General features: G+C 53.7%; 11 protein-coding genes; 7 read left to right on the forward strand and 4 right to left on the reverse strand.

The window, feature by feature from the left end:
* Positions 1-155: 155 nt before the first annotated feature.
* RCC_04026 (related to mitochondrion biogenesis protein (Mdm31)) lies at positions 156-2264 on the reverse strand (the record flags this gene model as incomplete). The annotated part of the gene is made up of 1 exon (XM_023769308.1): positions 156-2264. One exon carries the CDS (start codon positions 2262-2264, stop codon positions 156-158), a length of 2109 nt encoding a protein of 702 aa, XP_023625076.1.
* Positions 2265-2580: 316 nt separating this feature from the next.
* Positions 2581-3055, forward strand: RCC_04027 (probable 60S ribosomal protein L36; the record flags this gene model as incomplete). XM_023769309.1 has 3 exons in its annotated part: positions 2581-2637; positions 2690-2790; positions 2893-3055. 3 exons carry the CDS (start codon positions 2581-2583, stop codon positions 3053-3055), a joined length of 321 nt encoding a protein of 106 aa, XP_023625077.1.
* Positions 3056-4076: 1021 nt separating this feature from the next.
* On the reverse strand, positions 4077-5879 carry RCC_04028 (uncharacterized protein; the record flags this gene model as incomplete). XM_023769310.1 has 2 exons in its annotated part: positions 4077-4994; positions 5124-5879. The coding sequence occupies 2 exons, from the start codon at positions 5877-5879 to the stop codon at positions 4077-4079; spliced, it is 1674 nt and encodes a 557-aa protein (XP_023625078.1).
* A 435-nt stretch (positions 5880-6314) lies between these two features.
* Positions 6315-7340, forward strand: RCC_04029 (probable thioredoxin; the record flags this gene model as incomplete). XM_023769311.1 has 2 exons in its annotated part: positions 6315-6417; positions 6469-7340. 2 exons carry the CDS (start codon positions 6315-6317, stop codon positions 7338-7340), a joined length of 975 nt encoding a protein of 324 aa, XP_023625079.1.
* Positions 7341-8054: 714 nt separating this feature from the next.
* On the reverse strand, positions 8055-9428 carry RCC_04030 (uncharacterized protein; the record flags this gene model as incomplete). Its single annotated transcript, XM_023769312.1, has 1 exon — positions 8055-9428. The coding sequence occupies one exon, from the start codon at positions 9426-9428 to the stop codon at positions 8055-8057; it is 1374 nt and encodes a 457-aa protein (XP_023625080.1).
* Positions 9429-15812: 6384 nt separating this feature from the next.
* Positions 15813-17645, forward strand: RCC_04031 (uncharacterized protein; the record flags this gene model as incomplete). The annotated part of the gene is made up of 1 exon (XM_023769313.1): positions 15813-17645. One exon carries the CDS (start codon positions 15813-15815, stop codon positions 17643-17645), a length of 1833 nt encoding a protein of 610 aa, XP_023625081.1.
* A 951-nt stretch (positions 17646-18596) lies between these two features.
* RCC_04032 (uncharacterized protein) lies at positions 18597-19664 on the reverse strand (the record flags this gene model as incomplete). Its single annotated transcript, XM_023769314.1, has 1 exon — positions 18597-19664. One exon carries the CDS (start codon positions 19662-19664, stop codon positions 18597-18599), a length of 1068 nt encoding a protein of 355 aa, XP_023625082.1.
* A 684-nt stretch (positions 19665-20348) lies between these two features.
* Positions 20349-23102, forward strand: RCC_04033 (uncharacterized protein; the record flags this gene model as incomplete). The annotated part of the gene is made up of 1 exon (XM_023769315.1): positions 20349-23102. One exon carries the CDS (start codon positions 20349-20351, stop codon positions 23100-23102), a length of 2754 nt encoding a protein of 917 aa, XP_023625083.1.
* Positions 23103-23998: 896 nt separating this feature from the next.
* RCC_04034 (related to FK506 suppressor Sfk1) lies at positions 23999-25063 on the forward strand (the record flags this gene model as incomplete). XM_023769316.1 has 4 exons in its annotated part: positions 23999-24053; positions 24126-24154; positions 24219-24544; positions 24598-25063. The coding sequence occupies 4 exons, from the start codon at positions 23999-24001 to the stop codon at positions 25061-25063; spliced, it is 876 nt and encodes a 291-aa protein (XP_023625084.1).
* Positions 25064-25767: 704 nt separating this feature from the next.
* Positions 25768-26406, forward strand: RCC_04035 (uncharacterized protein; the record flags this gene model as incomplete). The annotated part of the gene is made up of 1 exon (XM_023769317.1): positions 25768-26406. One exon carries the CDS (start codon positions 25768-25770, stop codon positions 26404-26406), a length of 639 nt encoding a protein of 212 aa, XP_023625085.1.
* Positions 26407-26781: 375 nt separating this feature from the next.
* On the forward strand, positions 26782-27648 carry RCC_04036 (uncharacterized protein; the record flags this gene model as incomplete). Its single annotated transcript, XM_023769318.1, has 1 exon — positions 26782-27648. The coding sequence occupies one exon, from the start codon at positions 26782-26784 to the stop codon at positions 27646-27648; it is 867 nt and encodes a 288-aa protein (XP_023625086.1).
* Between the last annotated feature and the right edge of the window lie 294 nt (positions 27649-27942).

The raw sequence follows: 27942 nt of genomic DNA on the forward strand, positions 1-27942 counted from the left end.
GTAATCGTGTATACGCCCATCCCATCAGACCAGAAGATACCGCATCCCGCCCAAAACTCCCATGCCTTCTATGTTTCTACATCTCTCAAACGCCTTAAACGCCTCGCTGTGGTCTCAAAGGGCCCGTAATAGGATAGCAATGTAAAGAGTCACTCTCAAGCAAGCTGCCCAGCCAAGCCAATGAAAAGCGCCTGAGCCGCGACTTGTGCAGCCCATATTCCCACCTTCTTCATCCTCCGCTGCCTTTGTTTACGATCAGTTATGTCTTTTGCAAAAGCTTCGTATGTCTCCCTGCTTAAATCGTCGAGTAAACCCGAGTCGAAGACGGTCCAGGAGCCGTCAAATTCGCTTTGACGTTTTACAATCCGACAGCTGATGGGAATGAAGTTGCTGGAGCGGTGGGAGTGGGAGTTGATGTATGCCACGATGGGACGCACGGCTGCGTTGTTTACATAGCTGAGATCGCGCGTGAAGATGGGGACCGAGGCGCGCACATCGTTGAGGTGGATTTGAATGTCCATAACAAGAAAGCGGTTGTCGTCTTCTTCCTCCTCTTCCGCGGCGGATTTGATCTCTTGTGCAGCGGCCGGCCTCTCCTCCCTATGGTTGACCTGACGATGCAATCCATGCTGGGTTTGTGCTGTTACGGTTGCTTCCATGCGGTCGTAAAAGTCGCTCATGACTTTCGCAATGCTTCCATCTGCGTCAGTAGGGATCATGAGGTCGGCAACGATGTCGACATTGCCCTCGTATATCCAAGAGAACGGTCCGTCAACACCACGATTGAGATGGTCAATCTTCAGGCCGTCCAGTCTGATGCGGCTGTGCTTTTTCCATTGTGAAGCTTCTCCTTCACTCCCGTGGACCAGTGTGACTCCGGTAGTGCTGTGAACCTGTCTTGGATGGATCGTGAAGAGAGAATTGTCGAAACTACCACTCATATTGTTCGCGCTCATGAAATCGTAGAAAAGCCATTGCTTGCGTAGTCTGGGCAGTTCGCAGTTGAAAACACTGACTTGGAATGKCCTGAAATTGTTCGGTTGGTAGACTGTCAGGAGTACGTCCTCCATTTTGAAATTGTCAATTTCGAAGTCTCCCGTGTTGTGTTCGTGCCGGTAGCTCTTTGGATCAACGTTCTCGATCCGTGGCTGGACAGACGTGCGGTCTAAGACACCGCGCACTCCGCGAACCTCAACATCTCGCAGCAATCCCTTTCCATTGAACCATTTGGCGAAGGAGAGCGTGATTTCAACAGTATCAATCGTGACATCGAACTGTGTGTAGTTGCCGTCATCTTCCTGCTCATCACTGGCTTGCTTGCCGTGTATCCGCTCTCTCTCTGCTTTGGCTTCGGCAGCGGCTACGGCAGCGGCTGTTGTCGATGATCCCTTTGAGACTGCTGCCGATCTCTGGCTACTGCCAGTCTGTGGCCTTCGGCTCACGAAAACTTTGTTCAAGCGAATGACTCCATCTCCCCAGTGTGGTACAATAGCTTCCTCGAAGACAACCTTAATGCCAGTGTTCTTCGTCAGAGACCTTCCAACCCAGCCTGCCAGAGTCTCTTGGGCGAAGACGGTATTGATGGCCCAAATGGCGAGACTGACAAACGTCGTGGTTCCAATGATAAACCAAAGGAGATGTGCCCAGAATATCCAGCTGACAAATGCGAATATCTCATCAGAGGTGTACGGTCGCACGCTACGGATAGAGAACCACTTGAAGCGAATCTGCAGACGATGCCAGAATCCAGTTGCCGCAGCTAGGAGCTCTTCCTTGGTAGGGCGATGTAGATGTGGCAAACGATCCAGCAGATGTTTATTCGATCCCCCGTTGGCTGGGGTAGCCGTGGCTCGCTCTTCGGTTGGAGGAGTTGTATTTGGCAACTGTTGTGGTTGTTGAGAAGCCTTATCAGGTGATTTATTGTGTGTGCTCTTCCATCGTGTCTGTAGGGAAGATATAGGTGGTGGCCTCGAAGCCCACCAGTGTTGCAATCCAGGCCTGAAGGTTACTCCAAGWCCTGACTTCCCTTCATCCGCCGTTGGAGTTCGAGGCCGTGTAATGAACGTAAGCTGGGATCCAGCGTGGTAGGATCTCGCGCCGATGCGGCATCTTGACTGTGCTATAGGTCCAATGGAAGTGATCGTTTGATTCGACTTCAGTTCAAGTCTGACCGCGCTCGCTGCGAGCAGCGGGATCTTATTGAGGCTGTTCGCGTTGGCAAGGTGTGATGCTCTTCGCCCGACGTCGACCGCACGTCGACTCATATTAAACACTCATTCTCTTCGTTGACACCACTGTTGAAGCGGACAGGATGCTTAGGTGGATGCRCCCAGGAGGATGGAGACGTCCGACCATCAGAAGCAAGTTACAAGAAACTTAAAAGTCGCGACCCGTCATCATGCCTGCCTCTTGTCTAACCCCGTTAGGCTCGGCCCGCTCTTGGGGCGCGATGCGAAGAGCCGATGTGTAGCCGTAAAGGCAGCTAGACGAAGGCCAAGCCTTTTCGAATTCGAACACTTCCACTCTTGACTGCCCTCGCGAGAATTCCGCTCCTCAGACACGTCGTCGCCAAAATCCAAGATGGTCAACGGCAAGGAAGTGAAGACCGGTCTCATCGTGGGCCTCAACCATGGTCACGCAAGTTCACACCACTGAACACCCGCGCCTGCGCCTGCTAACAACCGTGCAGAAAGTCACCCCCCGCTCGGTGAAGCCTCGTGTGTCGCGCATGAAGGGCCACCTCAGCAAGCGTACTGCCTTCGTTCGGGACATTGTCAAGGAGGTCTCTGGGTACGTCCACTCCTCCAATCTGGCCTGCACTCGAGCGATATTTCCCGACTCTACGAGTGGCCACAAACTTCATATGTGATACTAACATATTGTCACCCACAGCCTCGCACCATACGAGCGCCGCGTTATCGAATTACTCCGCAACAGCAAGGACAAGCGTGCACGCAAGCTCGCGAAGAAGAGACTCGGAACTTTCGGCCGTGCGAAGCGCAAGGTTGACGAGATGACCAAGGTCATCGCCGAGAGCAGGRGAGCGGGTCACTAAGCGAGCTGCTACGAAGGATGGATGGGTAGTCATCGCGCATRACATGCAAGGCGTATACGGCGAGGGTTTGCTTTGAAGAAAAGACGRCGAACTGCTATGCTGTGCCAACACCACCGGTGCCGCGCCAGGCGAAGGATATGCTGAATGGTTGGCTTCATACTGCTCAATGAATGTGCATGACCCCGTCCTCGTTCTCGTGYGCGTCTATCTAGTCTCACGGTGTCCACATGGCCTTGTCATGCCAGGTCAACTTCGAGTGCTTCCCACCGGGAGCGACTTGGTGAGACAGCTGCAATGCTTTGGAGGGCCATGCACCCGCAACTGCAAGTCCATACCAGCATATCCTATTGGTCTTCCCAATATCTCGGCCAAAGTCGTCTAGCGATCACGTAGCCAGTACTTCGTACTCCACCAGAACACTCGTAGTTGACTGCTCCAAACCTTCTATTCATGTCCTTATCCCTCCTCATTCGCTACAGCGTACATCGGCAGTCTATCACTCTTTACCCTGGCGATATAAAACGCAAAGCAAGTCTCCTATTTCACTGACGATTTCAATGCGGACCCACTGCCACCATCATCTCCGCATGCAAGTTGCCGCAAGGTATATGCTTTTGGAGACCAGTTTGGACCAGGAAGCAACCTCCGACTCCGGATGGGGGGTCCCCATAGGAGATACTATAATGGCAATGGGCACATTGTGATGCACCTCTCGACCAGCGTGGCAGGCATCCTGGTAACCAGCTTCACACTTCTTCATCAATTCCCATGATACGTACCTTGGGTGGTCATGGAATGTCTCATTGAGATGCAGGTACTCATTCATTCATACCAGTACAGCCCAGCCCAGCCCACCCTCCACGCTTCTATCCATAACTCGTAGGTAGACGCCTTTATGCATCCAAACAACGCTGAACGCTGGACGTATACGCTTCAACCGTGAGTGAAAGATCCATACCCTCAACACCATTCCATGCCGTTTGCCACGAAAGCGATGCGTCGATCATATACCTAAGCCCTCTCACTTCTTACCAAAACCCATCATCTTTTTAAGCTTTGCTTCGAGAGCGGCGGGGTTCTTACCACTCGCCTTTGTATCAGCGGCGCCTGTGKGCTTCTTATCCATAGCAGCCTTGTGGCTGGCCTCGCCCTCCTTCCTCTGATGGCCCAACTCGACCTTCAAGTCTTGCGCCACATTTCTCAGCTCAGTCTTCAATGAAGGACCCTCTTTGAGCTTCGCAGTCGCACCATCATTCCAGACTATGGTCACAAGCACTCTCCCTTTGAAGCCAAAGTCTTTGACCAGCCGCTTGTTGGGCACGTTTGGCAGCGCTTCGTGCCCCTTGTCACCCCTGTGCTTCAGATGAAAATTTCCGATCGCATCGACGGATGCGAGTGTATCGTTGACTTGTGCGTAGAGATCTTGTGCGGTGGTGGCTGGGGTGATCCTCGTTTCGATCATACTCTCGTCGGGATACTTCACGCGGACCACGACCGTCTTTATCTCTGCCTGGGCGGCCTGCTGTGCTTCGGCTTGCTCGGCCAGCTCCTTGTCCGAGGGCAGGCGTTTGTTTTGGGTTGAGCGGATGAGGGCTGCCTGATGGGCTTTGGCATGATCAATACTAGGCTCGAATGTCCGCGGGTCTTCTTCGTAAAGGGAGGCCGCAGGTGCGCTGTTGGAGGGAGGCCGGAAGACTGAGATTCCGGACGTTGTATTGGCGTAGTTCGAAGTGACTACATCGTCCTGGGGTGTGCTGTACAGAGTAGTGATCGTCTCGCCGGTATTCAATGAGCTCGTAGCCTTCTCAGGTATCGTGCTGTCTTGAACAGATGCCGGGGTGGCAACTTTTGAGATGACAGGTTGAGTGGCTGAGTCTGCATGACTTGAAGTGGTAGTGGTGTTGTCGCGAGTTGTGTTAACACTGGCGCTGCCATCGGTCTTGTCGGAAGAATCAGCCTTGTTCTTTTTAGGTCTCTTGTGGAAGGCAGATTTGAAGCTCTGATTGAAGGTTTGTTGGGAGACTGTTGCCCCCATTCTCGAGGGTACTAATGGATAGTCATGACATACCTTTGTAGAAGATGCGGTGAAAGTCTCGCTTTCGTCGATGGAAGCAGGCGGAGCGTCGGCGTCGGGCATAGGGCTATCACGACCGAGGTCAGGAGCAGCTGGCGCAGCAGAGCCACTACTCCCTGTGGAAGGAGCGGCCACTCCTTTGAAATACTGTTCTATCTCCTGCATGGCTTCTTCTAGAGGTTGACCAACACTCCTGAAGCTCAAGCGGATCAGCACATTCCCCGAGTTCAAGCCTAGCTGTGCTAATGTCTTCTGCAAGTCAACAAAGGACTCCAGATTTCTGCCCATCACATGTAAACACGGCTGCTCGTATTCTAGAATTCCGGGGCCTGCAGACTGTGAAGGTGGCACGCCACGCTGGGTGAGGTTCAGCTTCCGCGGTGGCTGACCCGCCACAGCATCCTCATACTTTCGAAGCACCAGCCATAGACTTGTTGTACTGGGGAACTTATCACTCAGTCTGCCTCCGCCTTCGCTATCAGGTAGTTGCAGTGCCACGGTTACGACACTCGGCGAGCGGCTCGCTTGGATCAACGTGAGCTTTGCGCCGCCGGTCAGACCAGAGAGGCGAAATGGTTGCGAGAGATCCACTGTCTTGTTTGTTTGTGTTTTGAGCGCATAAGACTCGGGATCCCACTTTCGGGCTTTGCATGCTTCCTCCAGCACATCGCGCATATGGGTGCCTGGTGTGACCTTGACCTGTGTCCGCTTGAACGCTGAATCCAGCACGAATATAGTTGATGATGCCATCTCTGTCTGCAGACTCCTTTCCTTCTCGATGCTCTTGCTGCTAACGTTGCTGGTCCTCCTCCTGCCGTACTTGACGGCGGGCTTCGCGAAATGTCACGAATCCRTTGATGAGCCTTGCCGACGTCCTCCAAAGCACCGGACCGTAGAATAAGTAGCTGAGCAACAGCAGGACCAAACGTTCGCTCTTGTTGAGTTGTAGACCAGCCAGCGTGGATGCGTTGGGCATGTCTTGCTCCAATTCTATGCAGTCGCTATGAAGGTCGAAGTGGATGTTGATGTTTAGTGATGAGTTCAGTGACATACCTATGGGCAAACACAGGAACCTTGTTTTGGTGGGGTTAAAGCTACATTTATCATCATCCTCGACTTCTCCAAACATACAGGTACCAAACATCAACACTCCACGACAGTCGAGGTCCACATTGATCATTCACAATGTCGAAAACGGTGGCCATCACATCGCCAGCTCACTTCTCATCCCTGCTCACCTCGTCACGCATTCTCGTCGCCGATTTCTGGGCAGAATGGTGCGGGCCATGTATGGCTCCTCAATGCATGAGTCTTTCCGGCCTCTACTGACATTTGCTAGGCAAGGCTATCGCCCCCGTGTATGAAGCACTCTCCACCCAACTCTCTCGTCCTGGCCAAATAACCTTCACCAAAGTGAATACCGACGAACAAAAAGAGATCGCTGCAACGTACAACATCTCCGCCATGCCCACTTTCCTCATCTTCAAGGCCGGTCGCGAGGTCAAGCGTGTAAGAGGTGCCGATCCCAAGGGTCTGGATGCTGCGGTGAAGCAGCTTGCGGAGGAGGCAGGCAAAGCAGATGATGGAGGCGCGGGAGAAGGAAGCAGCAGTAGTAGTGGCGGAATGTGGACGGGAGCTGCTGCACCACGGGGTTATGGCGAGGTAACTGACCAAGTGGAGATCAAAGGACTGGACTTCCTCAATCTCGATGGCGACAAGGGCGACAAGCGGGCAGTATTCGCCCCAGAGCAACCGTCCGCCCTGGRCAARGGCAAGGCACCGACCACGTCAGACTGGATCGAGAGCGATACGGACGAGCAGCTTATCCTTTTCATTCCCTTCCAGTCCACCATCAAACTTCACACTCTCCACATCACATCAGTACCGCAGGCTGACGATGAGGACGTTGTGCGACCCAAGACGGTCCATTTGTATGTCAATCGCTCGCATGTACTAGGTTTCGATGAGGCAGAGGATACGCCGGCAACGCAGACGCTGGAGATTGGAGAGAAGGATTGGGACGCAAAGACACACACCGTGAAGCTGGAGCTGAGATTTGTGAAGTTTCAGAACATCAGCAGTCTTACCGTCTTCATTGCGGACGGTCACGGGGATGGGGAGAAGATGCGTGTTGATCGCGTTAGGCTGTTCGGCGAGAGCGGAGAGAAGCGAGCTATGGGAAAGCTGGAGAAGGWCGACCATGGGGAGTAGAGGGTTTACAAATGGGTTGTGAGGGGGGGATGTCACAGTGCATTGATTACGGCTGAGCATGAGCGTGGCAACGCGTTCGCCAGGTGGAGTGAACGAGTATCAGGATGATATGTGTGACGGCTTTCAGCATCATCGGTCATGAAAGTCATGAATTAAAACGATCATGTGTTGGAGGCTGACCAGCGTGTATGCTGATCATTTCAGTCATGAGGCCGCAGCGTTTCCTACTTGACCACCTGGTGTAGGCTTTAATAGGCTCACTTGGCACCAAGTGTATTCTGGGTCAAATTGGCACACTCTTTGAAGTTGTCAGGATGCTCATCAGTAGATGAGGTTCCCGTAGCGTGAGCAATCAACACATTGCCATTTAGCATATTGTCTCCCAATACGTTCAAGATTAAAGACCGTTTTTGGGACAACACGGTGGCTTCTTCTGTTGATAGACGACGACGACGGCGACGACACTACCCCAACCCTAACCCTAACCTTGGGACTAAGTGGCGAAGCAAGTGAATGAATATTCACCTCACCTCTTTGCCCACACAGCATTGCACAACAATGACATGACAGATTCGAATTACGGGGCTCTCAAGCATCGTGGATACCCACGAGATCTACAGATCGCTTGAGTGAAGGCGTCGTTCCAGTTGACTTGTGATCCCTAGTAGTTACCATTTCCAGTCTGGGTATCACTACTCGCTCGGCAGCGCCTGCCTATCTCCTGTGACCTCTGTCGCGCTCACGCCGAGAATCATCGTCTCTCCGCCTGCCACCATCGTCATGATCCCTGTGACGACGCCGCTCGTCGTCTCGATCGTTATCTCCACGTCTGCGATGTTTATCACCACCGTTGCGTGCGTCCCTCTCTGGGTCTTGTCGCCTGTGCCTCTCTTTTTCCTTCCTCCGACGGTACTCTGCATCGCTTCCATTATCATCATACTTTCTTCGGTCGCGGTCTCTGCTATGATTACGGTCACGTCGACGTCCGTCGTCACCCCCGTGGTCCTTCTCATGACGATGCTCGCGCGAGTCTCCGTCGCGATCTCGCCTTCGATCATCCCCACCACTGCGGTCGCCCCGACCACCTCGCTTCTCCTTCTCCTTCCTCTCCCACTCACGCTCATACTTCGCCTTCTCGTCTCGCTCTGCCTTGGCCTTGAGCTCCTCCTCTGTGAACATTTCCCCAGTTTTGGTGTCTTTCAACAGCACAGGGTTGTAAATCTTCACCTCCTTACCCTTGGCACCTCTTCCCCAAGCGCCCATTTCTCCAGCAATCGCTGCATCCTCCTTCGCTCCGATGCCCAGCAGATTCGAGCGTTTTGCAGGAGGCTTCACAGATTCCTTCTTCAGCTTAATGCCCCGCTGGCTGCCAACACCCTCCCCATCCTTCCAGCCCATGCCGCGTAACAAAGCTGCTCCGAATTGCTCAACCGGCACGCGGGCATAGTCGTCCATCGAAGGCATGGGTGGGGCAGACGCAATATCATTGTTGAACGCGTCTTCCTCACTGAGCGGATTTGAGGCCTGGATAACCAAAGTCTTGTCCGTAGTAGTCTTGCCCATCAAGGCATCCAAAGCTCTCTCCTCGTCCGTTTGCTTGCGCAGTGGTTCCGCATCCGGGGTTGGTTCCGGTGGAAGCTGTTGTGCTTCATGTGCAATGCCCATGGCTTCGCTAGCAACATCGGCATCTCCAACGACAGGTTTGTCATATGTGTTCAAGCCAAATTTTGGCTTCGCAGCCTCGAGTTCCGCTTCAACTGCCGCGACCCTGCGATCCAAGCCCTCCCTTCCACCACCTGCGCCTTCAGGAAGTCCACTTTTCTGTCGCTTTCGCTGATTTGCGGCTTCCTTCCAATTGCGGTTCACCTGCCTGGGGATGACTAAAGGACCTTGAGTTTCTTGCTTGCGACTGGAGTCAATTGCGCCGCCAGCGGTCTTGTCGAAATGTGAGACTGATTCTGTGCGGCCTACTTCCACGCCATCATCTTCATCTTCTTGAAGTGCTGCGCGCGGGCGTTTGACCCCATTTGTGGTCGAAGGGGCCTGCCGCTTCGCTCCCAGAGCGAGGGAGATCTTTGGCGCACTCATCGTGTGCGATGTTGAGGAACAGTGAAGGGTGAGGTATCTTCAGATGACAGTCATCAGGATTTCAAGGGCAGGTGAGCCGAGACTCGAAACCGACCCCACTTGCACACCRAATCATGCACAGAGTCCATTCACCTACCATCTCCACTCTCGCATCACAACAGGCTTTCCTCTCCAAGCCCGGTCGACATCGCCTTGCATGTACCTTTTGACAGGAATGAGCATGAGTGAGGAGTGTGCAGCTCACATGCCGGTGCCTTGCCGCTTGACACAAGCCGAGTCAAGGAGACATACGGGCCGAGAAAACTCATGCGAAGCAGGAATATCTCTTGCCATTGATGACTCCCGACCCGCATAGATGATATTCTGCATTGCAAAATTCCAAAGCGAGCGCCGAATCGTAGGTTTGGGCATCAGTGCACAATCGCCGTCGCCTCCAACCAAAACGGCACATCCACGATTCATACACCTGCATCCACCAAAACATTGCGCCACCATCACGCACGCAATTCAAAGCGTTTCGCCAACCCAGCCTTGCAAACTGCTTTCTTGCATGACCTTGACTCGGCTCCAGCCATGCGTGGTGGCTTGGTTGACAAATATGTGAATCATGATATTGCAGGAGGATATCTTGCATCAACGTTTAGTCGATCTGTGTGCCTGCATGGACATGCTGCACGACACGATCTATGCTGCAAGGCACTATCGACGATCTTCAAAGCGTTTGTGCTCGTTCCACGACATTTGGTCTGAAGGGTTGCAAAGCCCAGGCCGGTTTGAAGCATCGGGAGAACATTTTGGCGGCGATGAATAGTTGGACGAAGACTCGAACCACGGGGGCCCGACGAGTTACATCTCGCTTATGTACAGCCATGTGTAGTCGGCACGATTTACCAGGCGTTGCATTGTTGGGAGGCACAGGCTCCTCATAGGATAGAGGGCATCCGGCGTTCACTGCGAGATACGAGTCCAGTGCTGCTGGATTAAGGAAAACGGGTCGTTGTGTAGGCACAGATTTACGACGGAGGAGAAATGATGTTGTTGATTGGACCGCTCGTTACAGGCCAGAGTGTACAAGCACCTTCCAGTTGCTTGTCGTGCATGAGAAACCGCAAGGGTAAGTTAAGGTACTGACGATAGTCTGATAGGGACTTTCCTTACCAAATCCATGGTTGTGGACCGTGAGTTTTGCACCTTCTGCGAAGATCAAAGAACAATCTTAAAGCGACATGCCATTGCTAGCCGAGAAATCAGTCGCGTACGAGCTTCCTRTACAGGAATAACCACCGAGGAGGATTGGTGGTGGATAGTGACCAAGCCGTCAAGCAGATTATTGTCGTATCCTTGCTGTCCATCAACTCGGTCGCGTCGAGATGGAGAATGGTAGCCGTTCCATCGTTCAGGGTCTTGAATGAACACGAAGTGCACGATCGACTATCAACGCGCGGCGCAGGCAAGCACGGTCAAATTTGTTGACATCAGTCAATGTGACGTGCCGGTCAGGAATCAGGATATCAGAACTTGGTCGTTGCGGTACCATGCGATGTCGGTTTCAGTCCGCGTCACCTCAACTCATACAAACCCATACCAAACGTGTTTTTAGTCTTCGCGAGGCATCCGTATCATGTGTGTCAAGTTGCAACATGGCCAAACAGTGGTCGATGCATGGTCCAGGAAAGCTGGAAGCGATCGAGATTTCTCATCGTTTGACAGCGTCGGCCGATGCAGCGTGTGAAGTGGGAAGTGCTACACGGCATGGTATTGTCCTAGCTCGCGGCTCCTAATAGGACATCGGTTGGTCGTAGGTGAGGGTCCATACTCTACRTCGCGGTACCTAGTCGTAGGCTCAATGTGGCCAACAACAAGAGCGACGGATCGACGAATCGAGGACTGTTGATGTTTCATCAATATGCTCTGCGTGCGTCTGACCGTGTTGTCGCTTCACAAAAAACGAGACGAATGCATGCACTCCGTGGGAGTCGCWCGACGCATGATCAAAAACAGCTGCACGAAAGCGGGACCTGTCTAGATGCTAGTAGGAAAACCAATCCAGGTCTGAGGCACGTTCCGTACGAAGTGCACGCCAGTGAACTCCAGATTCTCGGCCGTTGGTGGCGTCGCTGCAGTTGGGAACTCTCCAGACCGGTCCGAAAGTGAACAACAGAGCTTGTCGTTTGGACGCCGCCATCCTGAATTTGAAATAGTAGCGATAAAGTCATCGCATGGCAAGCCATGCAATTCCGTGGCGAAGGCGCAACGACCGCATTCAGAAGAAGTAGACAGCAGCACCGGCTGCATAGCTCAGCCATAAGTCACGTTGCAATTTTCGGAAGCTCACGCCAGGGCACGATCGCAACGGCGCTCCACCTTCGGTTACCAATGAATTGTAGCCATTGGTAGTTCTGCCTCTAATGCGGCTTTGCCATACGATGACGAAACATGCAGGTACGACGCAGGTACAACGCCGGGGCGAGGGACTTTCCTACTTCATGCTGCGGAGTGCAGGAGATGCCCCACTACCACCATCACACGTTGTAGCAGGGTATACGTAGTAGCAAAAATGCGGCATCACTGCTCGGATTCATCGTCATTCCACCTCATCGTTTAATATTCTAACAATTGGCAGGGCGTGACTATCGTCGAGGTTGACTTTCTCATTGACGGACCGCTACATGTCAGCACCGCCCATCTGGTCGATGGTGTCCGCCCTGGATTCTCCCGACCATTTCTGGGCGTTGATCAGGGTTGTGGACATCGAATTGTTTGACGAGAGTCCAGCCTTGATGAGGCATATCCACTACCCACGAGGCCTCAGAGGGCTCGAGCCCGTCTAACGACTCCACCTCCCATTGATGGAAGCCATTTCGGCCGTTTGATCGGCAGCGAGGCACCGTCCGAGGCCAAGGACGAGTCCYGTCCACTCCCGGATCAACTGTCGCCACTTGTGACTCTCGTCGCCAGAGATGACCCTTCACAGCTGGCAGTTGTGAAGGAGGGGTCTGGATGCCGGCCTTTTGAGATGCAAAGAGAAGCCCCGCAGGACTGGAACTACTCCAGAATGAAACATATCAACCAACATACCAGTAATGTGCCGAGTGATTGTACTAACCCAAGTCGTCCAGACCGTCCAAGCTATCGAATCTCGTCTTCGAAACCCTGGTATGCCGAGTTTGAAGAAGTTTAGGCGGGTCCGCGAGACCAGACGTCGATCTATCTGTTTACAGGGTCGAAGGGCACGAGCGAGCGGACGGAGAATAGCAACCACGATGAGATTGGACGGTGTTGGGGTCCAGAGATCCACATCACCTCGTGAGCTTGTTGGCGGGCCTCGCCCTTCCCAGAAAAGATCGAAATTGTCATCTCCGCCCATCTCAGAAATGTGGTGAATGCCATTGCAAAAATCCCGGGCTTGTGGAGAGAGCTGAAAAGAGTTCGACGGACTCGACGGCATCGGGCGTAAGTCTGCCACTATCCAGTGCCCCGGCAAAGTAGTGCAAGCCATCCGCCGCCGGCAAGTTGTCACCGGAAGTCGCCAACTCAAGATCGTCGCTCAATTTCGTGTGGGGTCGATCAATTATGAGCTTCCAAGCAAAGCACGTGAAGGACATTTGGTGTGTGACTGTGATGGGACCAGGGCACACYAGCGGTGAGTCRGGAGCCACGGACCGTGAAGACAGGATAGCAAATGGTGCCGCACTACAGCACATCTGGACGCTGTGTGTATGGTGCTAGATGGACTCGTGGAAGGACGAGGCGTCGCCGAGCTTGTTCTCCTCACCACCGAGGCAAGTGGTCCCGTGATAACTTCWCTCAACCATGCTGCATATGAGGAACAGCGAGCTATTGTGGAGAAAGACGCCATTCGAGTTGGCTCTCGCGCACTTGTCACAAAAAGCAATGTTCAATTGCGAATCAGAAATATGTATCATGCAAGTGATATCGGTAGGTTGCATGCCAAAAGCTCTGCTCTGCACGAAATCCCACTAGATACATGCAAACCTGCATTGGTCGAACTATCGTTATACGGAGACGAGCAGCCGTACCTGCAGTAGTAGTAGTAGTAGTGTAGTTTGGGATAAAGCAGAGCGCATTTGATGAGTGATTTTGCACTGACTCGGATGAAGCGTCTGTGCTTTTTCTGAACACTAGCATTAGCAACAACCTAGACGTGATGGTACCGCTAGTACTTGTGTGTCAACGTCGTTGAGGCGTGTCGAAGAAGTACGAGCTCGTGAACGTGCCTGTCCCTGGGTTGAGCCTCGAGACATGGCCAAAACTTGTCACAGCCGAAGTAAAGCCTGCGGAGCCGACCTCACAAAGGCGGTGACACTCATGTTGCACAATGATCAGAATAGAATCGTGTTTCCGACTGTATGCGTTTCTCGAAGACGATCGCCTTCTAGCTGATGCAGTCTTGCGGTCCATCGGTTCCAACGCCTGGGCGATGGGTCGCAGGTGGAGTGCTGGACTTTTGCTTCGAGAAGACGCTGCGTCAGAGAGTGAAACCACGGCGTGGGGAAGAGGCGCACATCCGGGACATTGAGCCAATCATTATCTGATGCTCTCGATCGCCGGTGGGTCCCCGCCGCTTCTGCTTGTTGGGCCGCGAAAGTGGGACTTTTCAGAGGACGGTACCTGCGTTAGGCCATGGACAGGCTGTTTCATCACACAGCGCCGCCATGCCGCGGCAGAAAGCAACCCATCTCCAGTCGAACGCGTCGATTTTGACTCTGCCGTAGAGCACCGGAGCTGGGCCACGGTCACGGTCACCGATCTTCACTTGTTGCTCGTTGCTCATCTCGCGCAGCTACGGTGGTGTGTGGAACGCGGTCAAGCCGTGTCCTACCAGTCGTCGGCGACGGCAACATGCAAGCGCCGTGTGCAGCACACCCAGCAGCGTGATCCATCTGATCTCGCGGGGTGAGCACAAGTAGCAGGCGAATCCTGAACGAGGGTCCGATGCTGGAAGTGATAGACTTCCGGCACAGGTCATCGATTGGCATCGTTGGCCGCTGGGCTCGGCGCGATGGCGTTGCCGTCTGTCCACTCAAACCACGGTGAGCGAGCCTCGGAGCGAGAATGGCCAGGACGCAGCGGCGGAGGAACACTACAGGCCCGCATCGTGACATGGCACGGCGCGATGTGTCCGCCACGAACATGCAGTCAATAGAACCAACGCAGCTATGCGTGAGACGCACGTTGACGAGAGTGGCCGTGACCTGAGACGGGCGATCGAATAGCAGAGCTGTCACATTCGCAGCGCGCAACGCCGGATGGCCGCGAGCGACCAACCACAGGGCCAGCGAGCGTTGTTTGCACTGCAACCCGCTGACTCCGACTGCACTGCAAACATAGAGTGGCGATGGTGGACGCTGTCGTGGAAGGGCAGCAGTGCAGCCGCGCCGTGTCCGGGCAGATGATTTTTCTTCTGCCCGGGATGATCGCTATCATGCCGCAGTGTGTCTGTCACAGCGGGCGGTCCACGGTACCTGCGCGCAGTGATATGGACGAGGACAGCGATGCTGCAGGACGAACGCGAGCTCTGAGGCGCAGCACACGGTCGGCGCCGACTTCTGGCAGAGCACTCTCGCGTGTGTGGGCAGACGAGCCAATGAATGCGCCATTCACGCAGCAGTAGCGTGCAGCAGCAACAGCATGCTTGCAGGCGTGGTGGACCGGGACTGGTCGAGTCCTGAGACCACTCTCCGGTCAGAGCGCCATGGGTCCCTCATCCCCGTCCCGACGTCCCCCATGAGCCAGCTCGAATCGCGTTGGCACTACCGCACGACTAGTTTATGTGCCTGGCTAACGCTTTCGAGCCGTGCTACTCTCGCCGCCGCGTCGCCGATCTGTCTTTATCGGCCTCGTCCCCAACCTATTCGTGCGTTCGCCTGGATCCAGGGTTTATCTTAAACCGCATCGTTCTCTTTCATCGTCTCTCCACTGACAGTCGTCATCTTTCTTCCCTTACGTTTGTTCCCTTACGGTGCGATTCCTCCCACACGCTGTGCTTTTGTGCAAAAGAGGCTTCGATACCCCGTCACTCCTTTGGAACGGCTTTGCTACACTACTGCTTGCACGACCATACCACCACGAAAAACATCCATACTTCCACCAACAACAACACACCTGGTCTCAAACAGTCATTCCTTGGGACTCTCTCGATCTCGGCTATATCTGGATCCTGTACAGCGTCTACAACCTTACCACCACCATTAACGCCATCTAATCTGACTCGACGAAACCTGTGTGCATGTTTCGAACAACCTGAATCACCCAATCATCCATCGATATTTGGTCAGTCGACATCCCTATGGTTGCGATGCKGTCCGTTCGTCAAGCTTCCAGTACACTAACCATCACTCAGCACCAACACACACGGCAACAATGGAGTACGCTTCGCAGCCATCTCCATTTTTCTACTATAATCCAGAGCCCGCCCATGACAACCGACAGATGCACGGCCACTCACAGTTCATGGCCCACCAGCAGCCCCACGGACTCCCCATGGCTGTACTCGCATCGAGCCCGGAGCATATGATGCAATTCCAACACCCCGCATACAGACCACATTCCGCTGGCTCGCACTTTGTCCACCACCCGCAGCCACAGCCCATGTATTCATTACCACCGGCGATACTCACACCAGATGCCTCCCCTCGCCAACAGCTTAAGCCGGTCTACTATGCCCAGCAGCAAGATTTGCAACTCTTGCCAATCGAAACCGAGTTCCATCAGCACTATCCCGGAACACCCACGCTCTCTGCTTCGGGGTCTTTCAGCTCTGCATCGACGCCACCTTCGAGCGTGGAATTCCACGCACCCGCCAGTGGACTTTACATCCCTAAACAGCACATGATCCAGTATCCCGCAGTGAAGCAGGGCTGTGAAGAGGAGGTCCTTCAAGAGGTTCTTGCTGGTGGAGACTGGACACGTCCCGGTTCACCTCCAATGACCCCCGTCTTCCTGCACAATAACTCCATCTCAGCGGCCAGTGATAGCACATATGGGTTTGACACTCGTCACAACTCGACACATATTTCGCCATCGCCATCTCCCGTGCCCCGCTCCGCCGCTTCTGATCAGGAAGTTTGCGATCCCCGCAATCTGAGCATTGGCAGCTCGGAATTCCACGCCAACACACATCACTGCAGCGGGCAGYACGAACACAAGGCTCCGGTCAAGCAAGAGGCGCATGTGCACATTGTTCAGCCTGCTGAATTGGTTGGATACCCCACATTCGAGCCATTTTTCGAATTGGACGATGTTGACGATTTTTCCGGGGGTCCAAATGCTTACTCATCAGCTCCTGAAGTCCACTTCAACGGAGCGAAGCGACAACGTCTCGACCTCCAACACGGATTTGTCGAAGACGACGGATTCTTCAGCGAAGAAAGTTTCAGCGACGAGGACGAAATGGTTGCCGCTGCCCGCGGATACTCGCCTCCCATGTCCGACTTCTCCGGGCCCGACGCCTCCGAGTCCGCGCAGACCAAATCCAAGCGCAGGGGCTCATCGAAAAAGGGGGAGCTGTCCTACGACGCCTCGGAAGCCAACAACCAACAGCAACACGCCTCGAACGCGCCGGCATCCACCGCGCACAGCTCCAACTCCGACGCTGACGCCGACGCTAGCGAGTCCGCTGCCGCAACTCCCGCTCCGAGCGGCGCCGTCTCGCGTCGCGGTCGCAAGCAGTCCTTGACTGACGATCCCTCCAAGACTTTCGTGTGCACCCTATGCAGTCGTCGTTTCCGTCGGCAGGAACACCTCAAGCGTCACTACCGCTCCCTTCACACGCACGACAAGCCCTTCGAGTGCACCGACTGCGGCAAGAAGTTCTCTCGCTCCGACAATCTCTCTCAGCATCAGCGCACCCACGGTGCTGGCACTATGGTTATGGGTGTTTTGCAGCCTGGCGACGCGGCCATGCCGCCACCAATCGAATCTGTCAACAGCGGTGAGGCAGGTACCATCCTCCGTCCCAAGCAAGAGCAGCAGCCATACCCACCGCCTCAGTCGCAGACACAGCCATACCCGCCCCAGTTGTCGCAACAAATGCCACAGCAACACCGTCTCAGTCCCGACGCTGGCGAACTTGGTGCCATGCTCTTCGACGTCACCGCTCAAGTGTCTGGATCCAGCTCAAGCAACGCCAGCTACTCCGACAATGACTTCGACGATGACCGCAAGCCAGCGAAGAAGAGGAAGCGTGAGGAGTAAAAGCACTCTACCTTTCCTTACGGTCCATCTTTACCTGCTGCGGCTTTTGCGTGGGTGGTCCATGATACCATGATTTCACCATAGCGGGAGGAACATCTCGATACGAACTTTTACGTCGTCATGCCGGGGATAAAACCTCACAAACAAAAAAACGGGATGGGGTTGGATGATGCATCCTCTTCAACAGGATCGTCCACCTCCACCCTTCACTTCACATATCGGGCCGGTAACACAGCACGATTACCACGGCCCTACCCTTCGTGGCCATTCTACCTTCGCTGTCTACAATTAATACCTTTCTATTGGAGGAAATGTGGCATGAGGGTGTTTTCGGATTGTGGGTTTTACCGATGATGATGCATTTGCTTGCCTCGTGCTTCGACGAGGGCTGCTTCTTGCATCTCGACTCCTTCACATTATGGCTCAAGCGCTGGTCGAGAAGAGCAGTGTTAGTGGTTGAACGGATTGTAACTATGTATTATAGACGAAATGTCATTGCTGATTGCACATTATATTTGATCCTTCCTTCGCTTCTTCATCAATATTGGGACGTGCGGAAAGACAACGTTGTTCGTTTCGAGCAGCTTCCATTTGCCTGTGCGTACTCTTACCAATCGATAACGACCGTCGACGAAGAGAGCCCTCGCAGCAGCATGCATCCACGCGCATCGTCGACCAAGTGAGAACGACGACGTCGCGCATCAATGACTTACCACGGGCTGGCATTCAACCCTCACACTCACGAGAAACCACGTCACCATAAACACATCCCCGGCTGGAAACAACATTGTCTGGTAAAAGTCCGACACATATTTCCCGGCATGCTGCGATGCGGGAGATTCTCTTTCTAAATCGTGGTACATGTTCCAGAGCTACCCGGCGAGCGAAAAAAAACGACATGTCCCTTTGAATGCAGGCAATCCCGGAAGGACTAGCCAATTGGAAGCACACTCAATTCCTACCCGAAGGGTACATCAAAGCTGTTTCTCGTCCTCTGTGGTACCCTTCCATCTCCGCTCTCTGTTCCTTCCAGATGGCTTTCAAAACCGGATCGTGAGAAGGGTCTCCGTCCCAGTACTTTGCGTGGAAACTCCTCGCTCCACCGCGCCAGTCCTTTGCTGTCGGCCAATTCACATTCCATCCGTACCATAGAGGCTTCCAGGGCATGTTTCCTTCACGGCGGTGCGCGTAGTTGAGGAGATTCTGTTCCGGCATGTGAGGGTCGAAGCGGCCGGGGAGGGCGAGGAGGGAGACGTAATAGTTGAAGAGGACGAGGCTCGGAGTGAAGACGAAGAAGCCGCAGTTGAGGTAGTTCATGTCTGTGGGGGGTGGGTAGGCGTGATCGTAGCCCCAGTAATCAGCATGGGTGGTGAACATGTAGGTTCGTGGTAGAGGTGCTTCGTCTTCTTTGATTTGGTCTGGATGAGGGAGGGTGGCTTGGGTGAGGGTTGCTTCGTCAAAGAAGACGCCGTCAAGAGGAGCTGTGACAAGAGTGTCGGCGTCGATGAAGCAGATCTTGCTGTATTCGATCAATTGGAAGAGACGCAGTTTGGACATGACGTCCGCCCATCGTGGTTCGTGGGAGACCATTAATGCAGGATCGAGCCTTTCGATGAGGATGACTGTCGCTCCATCGGCCTTGAGACGGTCCCTCTTACGTTTGGAGACATCCTTCGTACAGATGACCAGGAATGGAATGCTGTTGTTGGTGCCGGCCGTCTTGGAGTGGAGGAGTTGATAGGCCAGGACGCGGGTGCCGAGGAAGTAGCCATCGTCTGAGTCGTTGATGGCAGCGGACTCTTCGTCTGTTTCCTTTCGACCAACGCTACCGGCGAGAAATGTTGCAAAGGCGACTTGGTGAGTTTTGAGCGGCTTCTGTAAGCTGGTTCCCCCATTTCCCTTGCGGTGTCGTGGAAGCCATTGGCTGCTGTGGCCTGCGTTCCTGAAGGAGAGAGTTATGAGGGCAGAGGCGAGGAAGAGAAATATACAGAGACCGATGGTCTTTGGATTGGCTGGCATCGTAGCAGCATCTTGCGAGGAAATGGAAGTGCAAACTGAAGGAATGGGATGCTTCAAGAGATGGAAAGGTTGCATTCCAGGAGCCCAACGACGCGAGGCGTGTCGCCCAAGGGATTGACGAACGATGTGAATCTACCTGGCTTGAGCATGGGCAAAGCATGTCTACCGGAGTTGGAGGTTAGCACTCGCAAGGTATTGTCATGCTGTTGTTCTGTGGTAAGAGGGAGCGAAGGTGAGCTATTTGTGTAGGACGTTAGAGCCATCACATTCATATACCATACCATATGCCATGCTGAATTTCYCCATAACATACCGCCTTCCCATGCTCACCGACTCTGTCCAAACTGACCAGCTGCGCGTTGGAGTGAAATTACCTGTTCCAAGTTAAGGACCCAAGATACTAGGTAAACCTGCCTACAAGAATAGCGGATAGTTTGGGCGGGACGGACCCTCTCACATCAACACAGCCTCGACATCTTCCTCCAACCAATCCACGTCATGATATTTTATTTCGTGCGCTGTTCGAGTCGCCCGCGACATCACATGCGATCTCACACGCGTGGACTGCGACCCACTTATCCTTCCACCGCTCACTGCTGCGTCCACTCGGCGAATTGCTGCCAGCGTTGATGATTGGTCCAAGGATTCTAGCCGCCAGACTAGGGTACAGACAGATAGAGCACGATGCCGTCGCTCGACTATCCCAACCCTTACGATCCAGCTCTTCCTCCATGTTCCGATATGCCCTCTCCCAAGGACGATGACAAACCCCGCCGTCGCAAAAAGGACCTCGACCGTGAGCGCGACTCAACCACAACGCCCCGCGAAAAACAACGATCGCACAAGTCTTCGAGCTCCACCAAGCTTCCTCTGCCTAAGCGGGCAGGCAGCAGGGAGCGGGACCGCGACCGTGACTCTCCCCGACCAGTGTCGAGCTCGGATAGGGCGTCTGCCCGGACGCCCACCAAAGAAAAGAGACTATCCCCCAAATATCCTCTCCCGGAAATGGACCGTCGTGTGACCTCTTCATACCCCAGTTTCAGCAAGGCACACAGCAGGGAATCTGTTAGAGAACATGGCCCAGATGGAGCAGAGGGAGGGGATGAGGAGACGAAGAGGAGAAACTCCTCTCAGTCAGTCAATGCTGCTGCTGCCGCCCCGAGTCGGGCTCCGCCCAGTCCACCGCTCACCGCCGAGGATCCGGATATCAACCGTTCAGGCAGTGGGAGGAGCATGCGTGATGAAGCAGACGTAAAGGTCAAGGCGGACACAGGACGAAGGAGTGTAGACAGTGGATCGAGGAGCAAAGGCGTAAAGAGTGAAAAGTCGGCTGCTAGTCTTCACAAGGAGGCACGGTTCGTTGGGTCAGAGATCTCAGGCATGCCTGGAACCTTCCCAGAAGACGAGCGCAAGTCAACACCGAACAGCAGTTATCGCCGTACAGCATCAACTACCTCGCACACTGCGTCTCAACCGGCCTCAACTCTTACCGAGGACACCACCGACTCGGACGCCACATCGATCGCTCCCGATCGGAAACCCAGCCGCAGGCCACATCACATTGCAACAAAGAACGAATACCTCCCCACAAATGGAGATCACTCGCAACCGAGAACGCCTACCCAAGATCCCGATTTTGCACCTCACATGAGAGCTACTCCAGTGATTGATGTCGGCATGGCCAATACTCACACGGCAAGGTCCTTTGCAACTCCCTTGACAGCCAAGCAGATGCCCATGCCTCCACCACCGCCTCCGCCACCTATTGCTGGACCTAAAGAAGCTCCCAGGGTTGACTACCTCCTCAAGCACGGCGGGTTGTCGTATCCAGTCCCGAAGAGGCTCGTGCAGACTGGTCCTTCGGTTCCGGTTCAGCAGTACAATGTCTATCAGTCTCCAGCACTCAGTCAGGCTGCACCCATGGAGGAGTATGCAAAGGTGTTCGGCGGAATTCACAAACGATTGGACGATTATCTGCAGGTCATCCGCAACAATGGGTCCCTGGCGGTCGCCACTGGATACAAGTCTGTGGCACGTCGACTGCTCGATAAGCTATCGCAAGTCTTTGCTCGCGACATCTCGTCTCAGCGCTGCGACTGTGTCGTTTGTAAGACGGTCCCACAGCCGAGCCTTTCCGATGAAGAGGACAGCGGTGTGAGCTGGGGTGAGATTTTGGAGTTTGTGGCTGGACGCCGTGAGCTACCACAGTGGCCTCCTTTTTCGATTCAGCCCGATGATAGTGGACTTGGGATTTCGGGCGCCACATCAGCCCCCATGCAGAAACTCGACATTGATGTTCCCGACGAGTATCGGGACCACYACATCCGACAGAACCAGAAGACAAAGCGAGCGGTGCAAAGCTGGCTGTCGCAGCAGCCCGACGTCCCCGAGAGTCCACCAGAGGAGGCTGACGAGGATACTCTAATGTTCGCCATGATGACCAAATTGACAATGCAACAACGGAACCTCTTCATAGCCCTGATGCATGGACAGAATTTCGTCTCGGAGGCCCGGGCGCCGACACCCGCTGAACGTYCCTCCACGTCCTCCAACGCGCTCAGGAGGGCGAAGAATGCTCTTCAACGGCTGTATCGACTGGATAGACCACCACGAGATTGCGAGAGCGCCATGTATCTTCTTAACAATCCTCATTTACACGGCATGCTCGCAACGCTTGCAGAAGTCAATGAGGGTGAGTGGGACATACTCATCTCGGGAAGGTTTGATGGCTTCCTGTGGTCCGGCGCAGAAGCGGYGTTCCCTCCCTCTGTCTCTGCGTTTGCGTCGCAAGCTTCGTCGCGGGTGCCATCCAGAGCAGCGAATGCCACGCCGTACTCGCGGAATGGGACGCCATTCAGTGGACTCAGTGCCATACCCTCACGCAACACCACCCCTTTCAGCCCGGATGCAATACAAATGCCGTCAATGTTCCYAACTCGAGGTCCAACGCCTGGCCCTAATGGTATGGGTGTTGCTCCACCCGCACCAGTCCAGCTCGATGAGGATACCGAGATTGCAGTCGCTGCTGAGTTGGAGCGCAATCTATTCCTGGACATGGAACGTCTGGAAGATGCATTTGAGATTCTTCATGGAAGAGCAGAGTTGGTTCGCCAAATGCTCCGTGAACGATCCGCTGGTCTATCTGCCCAGGCTCAGCTTCGTCGCGGATACGGAGATCCCGTTGGCGTGCGACTAGACACGCCTGCGAGTGGCATGACAGACTTTGAGGAAGAAGAGGACGACGGGCTAGGCGATACCGCCAGTCTAGCGCCCGATGACAGTGCCAGCCAGATTAGTGTCAATCGCCGCCATCGCCACAGACAGCGCGAACGCAAGACACCACTGCCCGAGGCTCTTCCGGAAGAGGACGAGAGCGTGTTCGAAGAGCATAACGACCGCGCTCGGAAGGAACGCAGCGGGAGACGATCAAAATACTGAGGAAAAGCGATTCTTGTTTGAATTGGAAATGTTGTATTTATCGAAGGAGCATTGAGCCAGCGAGAGGGAACTGATGTATGAGGTTTGGGTTCTCGGGCATAGCGGGCGGCGTTAATTGGGGCTTCAGCAGGTGCTGAAGCGACGAGTATGAACACGCGCTGAATTGCGCTATGAGAATGAGAAATGCTGATGCTGATGGCGGGAAACGAGCACTGAGTATGATCTGCAGCGGGGGAACAAATGCATGTTCCTCCTTCGGACCTTCCTATTTACCATTCATGTTGTATTTCTTGCTCTACACACTGCCCGCATTCGTTCTAGTCATTAACGTTACAGGGCTTCTGGAGTCGCGCGACGCGAAGCAAGATTTCCATCGTCAAGCGTGGTCGCAAAGGAAATTAAAAGGTGGCACGGTGTCCACTCGGAGGCCAGCTTTTCGAGAGACGAGAAACAGTCGCTTTCCATTCTCCAATTCCTCACTTGAAGTCGCACCATCATCTCACCCAAGAAATGTACAGACGCAAGCAACGAGATGAGCCACGACCGTTGCGTCAGCAGAACACAGGTTCGCCCACTCTTTCTCCATTAGTCGTTGTCATCAGCAGCCCGGAGGACAGCGGCAATCGCCCATGAGGACGTCATCTGGATTCAAGGTTTCAATCAAACCTTAAGGTATGAGCCAACCCGTCCTCCAGCAGATCTGGCGTTGGTTTCTGTTTACCACTGCCCTTGTTCGCTTCTCTGCCGCCCGTGTTTGCTCGTGAGGACTGTCCTCTCGTTGCGCCCATTCACTTCTTAATTGCTACGACGCGGCGCTGTGGTGGCTGGTCTCTTTCTCGGGACATATTCGAGATTTCAAGAACAGCAACGGCCCCCGAAACAGCGGAACTGCGAGGATGTTTGGGCTCAGTTACTGGTTCCTGCCTCTGTTTGCAGGATGTACGTGGTTAGGTGTGTGAAAACGGTGTCGCGATGCGATGCGCATGAGATGTGGAGAAATTGGCTTCTGACAGTGTCGCACAGGAACGCTTCTGGCAATGCTTGGAAGATGGGTGAGTGACGGCGCATGAACACCTCCCAAATCTCTTCTCCCGGTACTGATGCGTCTTATTCCAGGTGGCTATTGGTAGCCCGCATTACCCCGAAATGGAACCCAACCAGCAAGTTGCATTCATCTCAGATGTTGGAGCTACATCATGGGGTAAGCCGCTGTTCATTGCTGGGAGTGCTGTGGCGGTGGTGGTGTTTGATCTGGCCTTTGTCTCGGAACGCTGGCTACGGCACAAAGGACGACTCACGAAGAATTACAACCGGACCGAGAAGATTCTGAGTGTGTTTGCAACAATATTCGCTATTGTCGGTGCTGCAGGTCTGATCCTGCTTACCATCTTCGACACTCGACGACACCCCAAGACTCATAGGGCAATGCTGGTGGTGTTCATGTGAGTCCATGCCGATCGCTCGAAGTCGATCAATCACTAATGCCTTCCAATAGTGCCGGGTATATCATCTCAGCAATCTTCATCTGCGCCGAATACCAACGACTTGGAATCCACTACCGCGACTACCGCATCCTCGCCATATCCTTCTGGATCAAGCTGGGATTCATCTTCCTCGAGATAGCTCTCGTCATTGCCTTTGGAGTCCTGCAATTATATGATATGTACAATCCCGCCGCGTACATCGAATGGATCATCTCCCTCGTCTACATCTTCTACGTCTGGAGCTACATTATCGACTTTCTACCTGCGACCAAGACTCGTTCCTACGAAGATCGGTTCGTACACCCACACGAAGTCCCGAAGATTCGAGCGCAGGATGATGAGATGGCTATGCAAACGCAAGCAAATGGCAATATGATGGGCGGACCTGTATACAGCGGGGGTGGTGGACAACCGGATGCTGCGGATACGTATCTCAACTATAGGCCGAACGGTCAGGAGCCCTCGAGGAACTTTTAATCAGTTTGTGGATGAAGGGAAAAGAGCGAGGCGTTTGCGGATATGGCATTATTTTGCACAAAGGATACAGAGACATACGACAGGTCCCCMTGTGCACTGAGACATACCTCTATTTTATTACGATAGAGCGATGGTTGGAGATACTAATGGAACTTCTCCGTTCTGATTGTTGCGCGGACGTCTCAGAGAATATGTCTGTGAAAACTGTTGGACTGAATTAAAGATGTGAAACAGGTGGGCATAGCGAGTGACCGCGCGAAGAAGCTGCTGCGAGTAYAAGTACTGGGCAGCCTAGGGCTGGTAGATGACCATTTCTATCCTTGATTAAGCCATGGCCGGCGAGATGGATGTCACGGGCATCGTCAGTCCACCGCTTACGCAGTCGCAGTCACAAGGTCGTCCCATCGCAAGAGTCATATCTATGCTGCAAGACGCACTATCCAAGCTGAACAAGGCCGCAGAGGAACACGCTGCCTCTCTAGAACTCCACCAAAACAAGACCACAGAGGATCTCGATGCCTCTTTCAATGACACGGCAACAGAGCCTACAAGCAGTTTGACCCCTGACGTTGTACCAAAAAGAGTCACGCTCAGGAAGGACATCCGAAAGTCTGTCAAGTATTCTCAACGCACGCTATGCTCATCTAATAGATATCAGACTTCAGAATGAAGATGACTACAATTTGATAGTCCATTGCAAAGGGATGAGTTCCAAAACCACCGTGGACATCCTGCGCCTTCACTCCGGCTATTTCAGGAAGTATCTGCCACCGCAGAAGACAGGCGACAATCTTCAGAGATTACACTGGGATCAAACGGAACTTTTCGCTGCAGAACGCTTCTTGGACTTTGTCTATAAATTCGACTATGGCCCTCGCGAAATGTATTCCAACCCGCCTGCGGCCGATGCCACGATGAGCGATGCCGAGATCCATATCGGCGTGTATCGATTGGCTCAGCAGTGGATTGTTCCTCGCTTGATGGGCAGGGCAAAGGCAAAGTTCGATGCCTACCTCGGCACTCTTGCTGGCAAAGAAGATATGAGCGAGCTTCTTGATCTCGTGCCAATATTGTATGAGAGACAGGATCAGCAGCCAGCGGTCATAGAGCTTCAGAGATCGCTGGTGGAGGCTTGGGCGGGATTGGCTACCCAGCAGCTTGCAGCGCTGAGCAAAGACCGGTTGAAGAATGTGTTTGCGAGGTTCTCGGAGTTCTCGATCGATGTGATGATGCTGCAGAGCCGCGCGGCTACGCCGATGGCGCCGAGGAAGAGAAAAAGGATGGAGCAGGATCGCTCGTCTGAGTCTCGAGCTTCGCCGGACTCTTTAACGGCGAGTGACTGATAGAGCGTTGGCTCGTCTTACATGTCTTGTGCTTCTATCTCGGCTGATTGTAAAGGGGTTGGGATGCCATGTCTTGAGCGCTGCATACTTGGCGACTCCGCTTGAGGTATGCATCGAGCTTGAAGACAACCTGACGTGAATTAGCACAAGGACGTTGTCTTTTTGTTTCCTTTGCCTCTTTCATTGTCGTTGTCTAAAACTCACCAAGAATAGCATTGCCACAAAGAATGTAACTTACACAAAGCACATTRTCACCTTCCTCTATAATAACAGCACATGGTCCGCTGGGCCTCAAGCCTTCCTTTCCATCCACATTCGTCTTTCCAGCTCCGGTAGCTAGGTAAGTCTCACACACAAGTTTTCATTTTCAGCGACATGCTTTCCCGCACTGAGTTCCTCGCAACCGGMCTGGCGCCGGTCACCAATACCTCTGACATCCCTGCTGAAGGCTGCAGCATCTGTACTGATCCATTCAAGGAGCCTGTGGCACTTCCCTGCAAGCACATCTTCTGCAAAGAATGCATCGTCGAATGGCTCAGCCTCCCTGTTCGAAACACCTGCCCCTTTTGCAGAGAGGAATGCTTCACACGGACCGTGCCAGGCCCTAGAGGCCCCGTGGCTATCCGTCGCGAACCACTAACCGCTGCGCAGACACTCACCGTCTCTCGGGCATTAGCAAATTCCGGATTGACGACAGGCCAGTTCGACATCTTCAGCGATGACATCAGCTGGGACACTTCTAGCATCCAGCGAGCAACTGCTGCTGCAAATCACTGGTTGTACGAGCAGAATGATGTCGTCGGACCAGCTTTCGTCAATAAGCGTCGCTTGGGTACCGACATCATCGCCATGGGAAACTTGATTCGAGCATACGCCAGCGCTGCTGGCAGGCCTTACAGCGCCGGGCAAGTCGGTGAGTGGCGAATCGTAATTGACGTCTTGTACAGATCTATCGAAGCCAGAAATGGTTCATCCGAGGACGCCATGATTCTGACTTGGCTGCTCAACAGTGACGTACGGCTTGGGCTGCTGCGGGCTGTTGGAACACAGCGTTCCAGCACCTTCGTTGAAGATCAAGGAGCTGAGACTCCATCCGGTGATATCAATCGCTTGATCAACTACGTTGCTTTTAGAGCTTCGGAGGAAGAATCTCGTCGTCGGCAGAGACGCCAGGATATCAGGGATGAGCCGAACCCGTTCGCTAGAGTAGGTATGCGCGTGCAGAACATCTTTCGTGGTTGATACCGTAGGTTGATCAAATATCTATATCCATATACTTTCGTTTCTTTTTGTTTCTCTTGCCTTGGCAGCGTTAGTGTCGTTCAGTCTTCATACATAAAGTATATCCCGTGACGGTGATAGTACAGAGTGTGGCCCGCATACAGGAATCACGTTAAAGAGACAGGGAGGTTTTCATCCAATATGCGCACTCAATTCTGTCGAAAATTGACGCGGATTGGATCGGACTTCCCGCTCAGATTCCCGTATGCACGACTGGGGCTGTATACACGTTATGGCAGCTAGAGCAGAAAATTG

Source organism: Ramularia collo-cygni (assembly GCF_900074925.1).
Source record: "Ramularia collo-cygni strain URUG2 genome assembly, contig: RCC_scaffold05, whole genome shotgun sequence".
NCBI classification, from domain to species: Eukaryota; Fungi; Ascomycota; class Dothideomycetes; order Mycosphaerellales; family Mycosphaerellaceae; genus Ramularia; species Ramularia collo-cygni.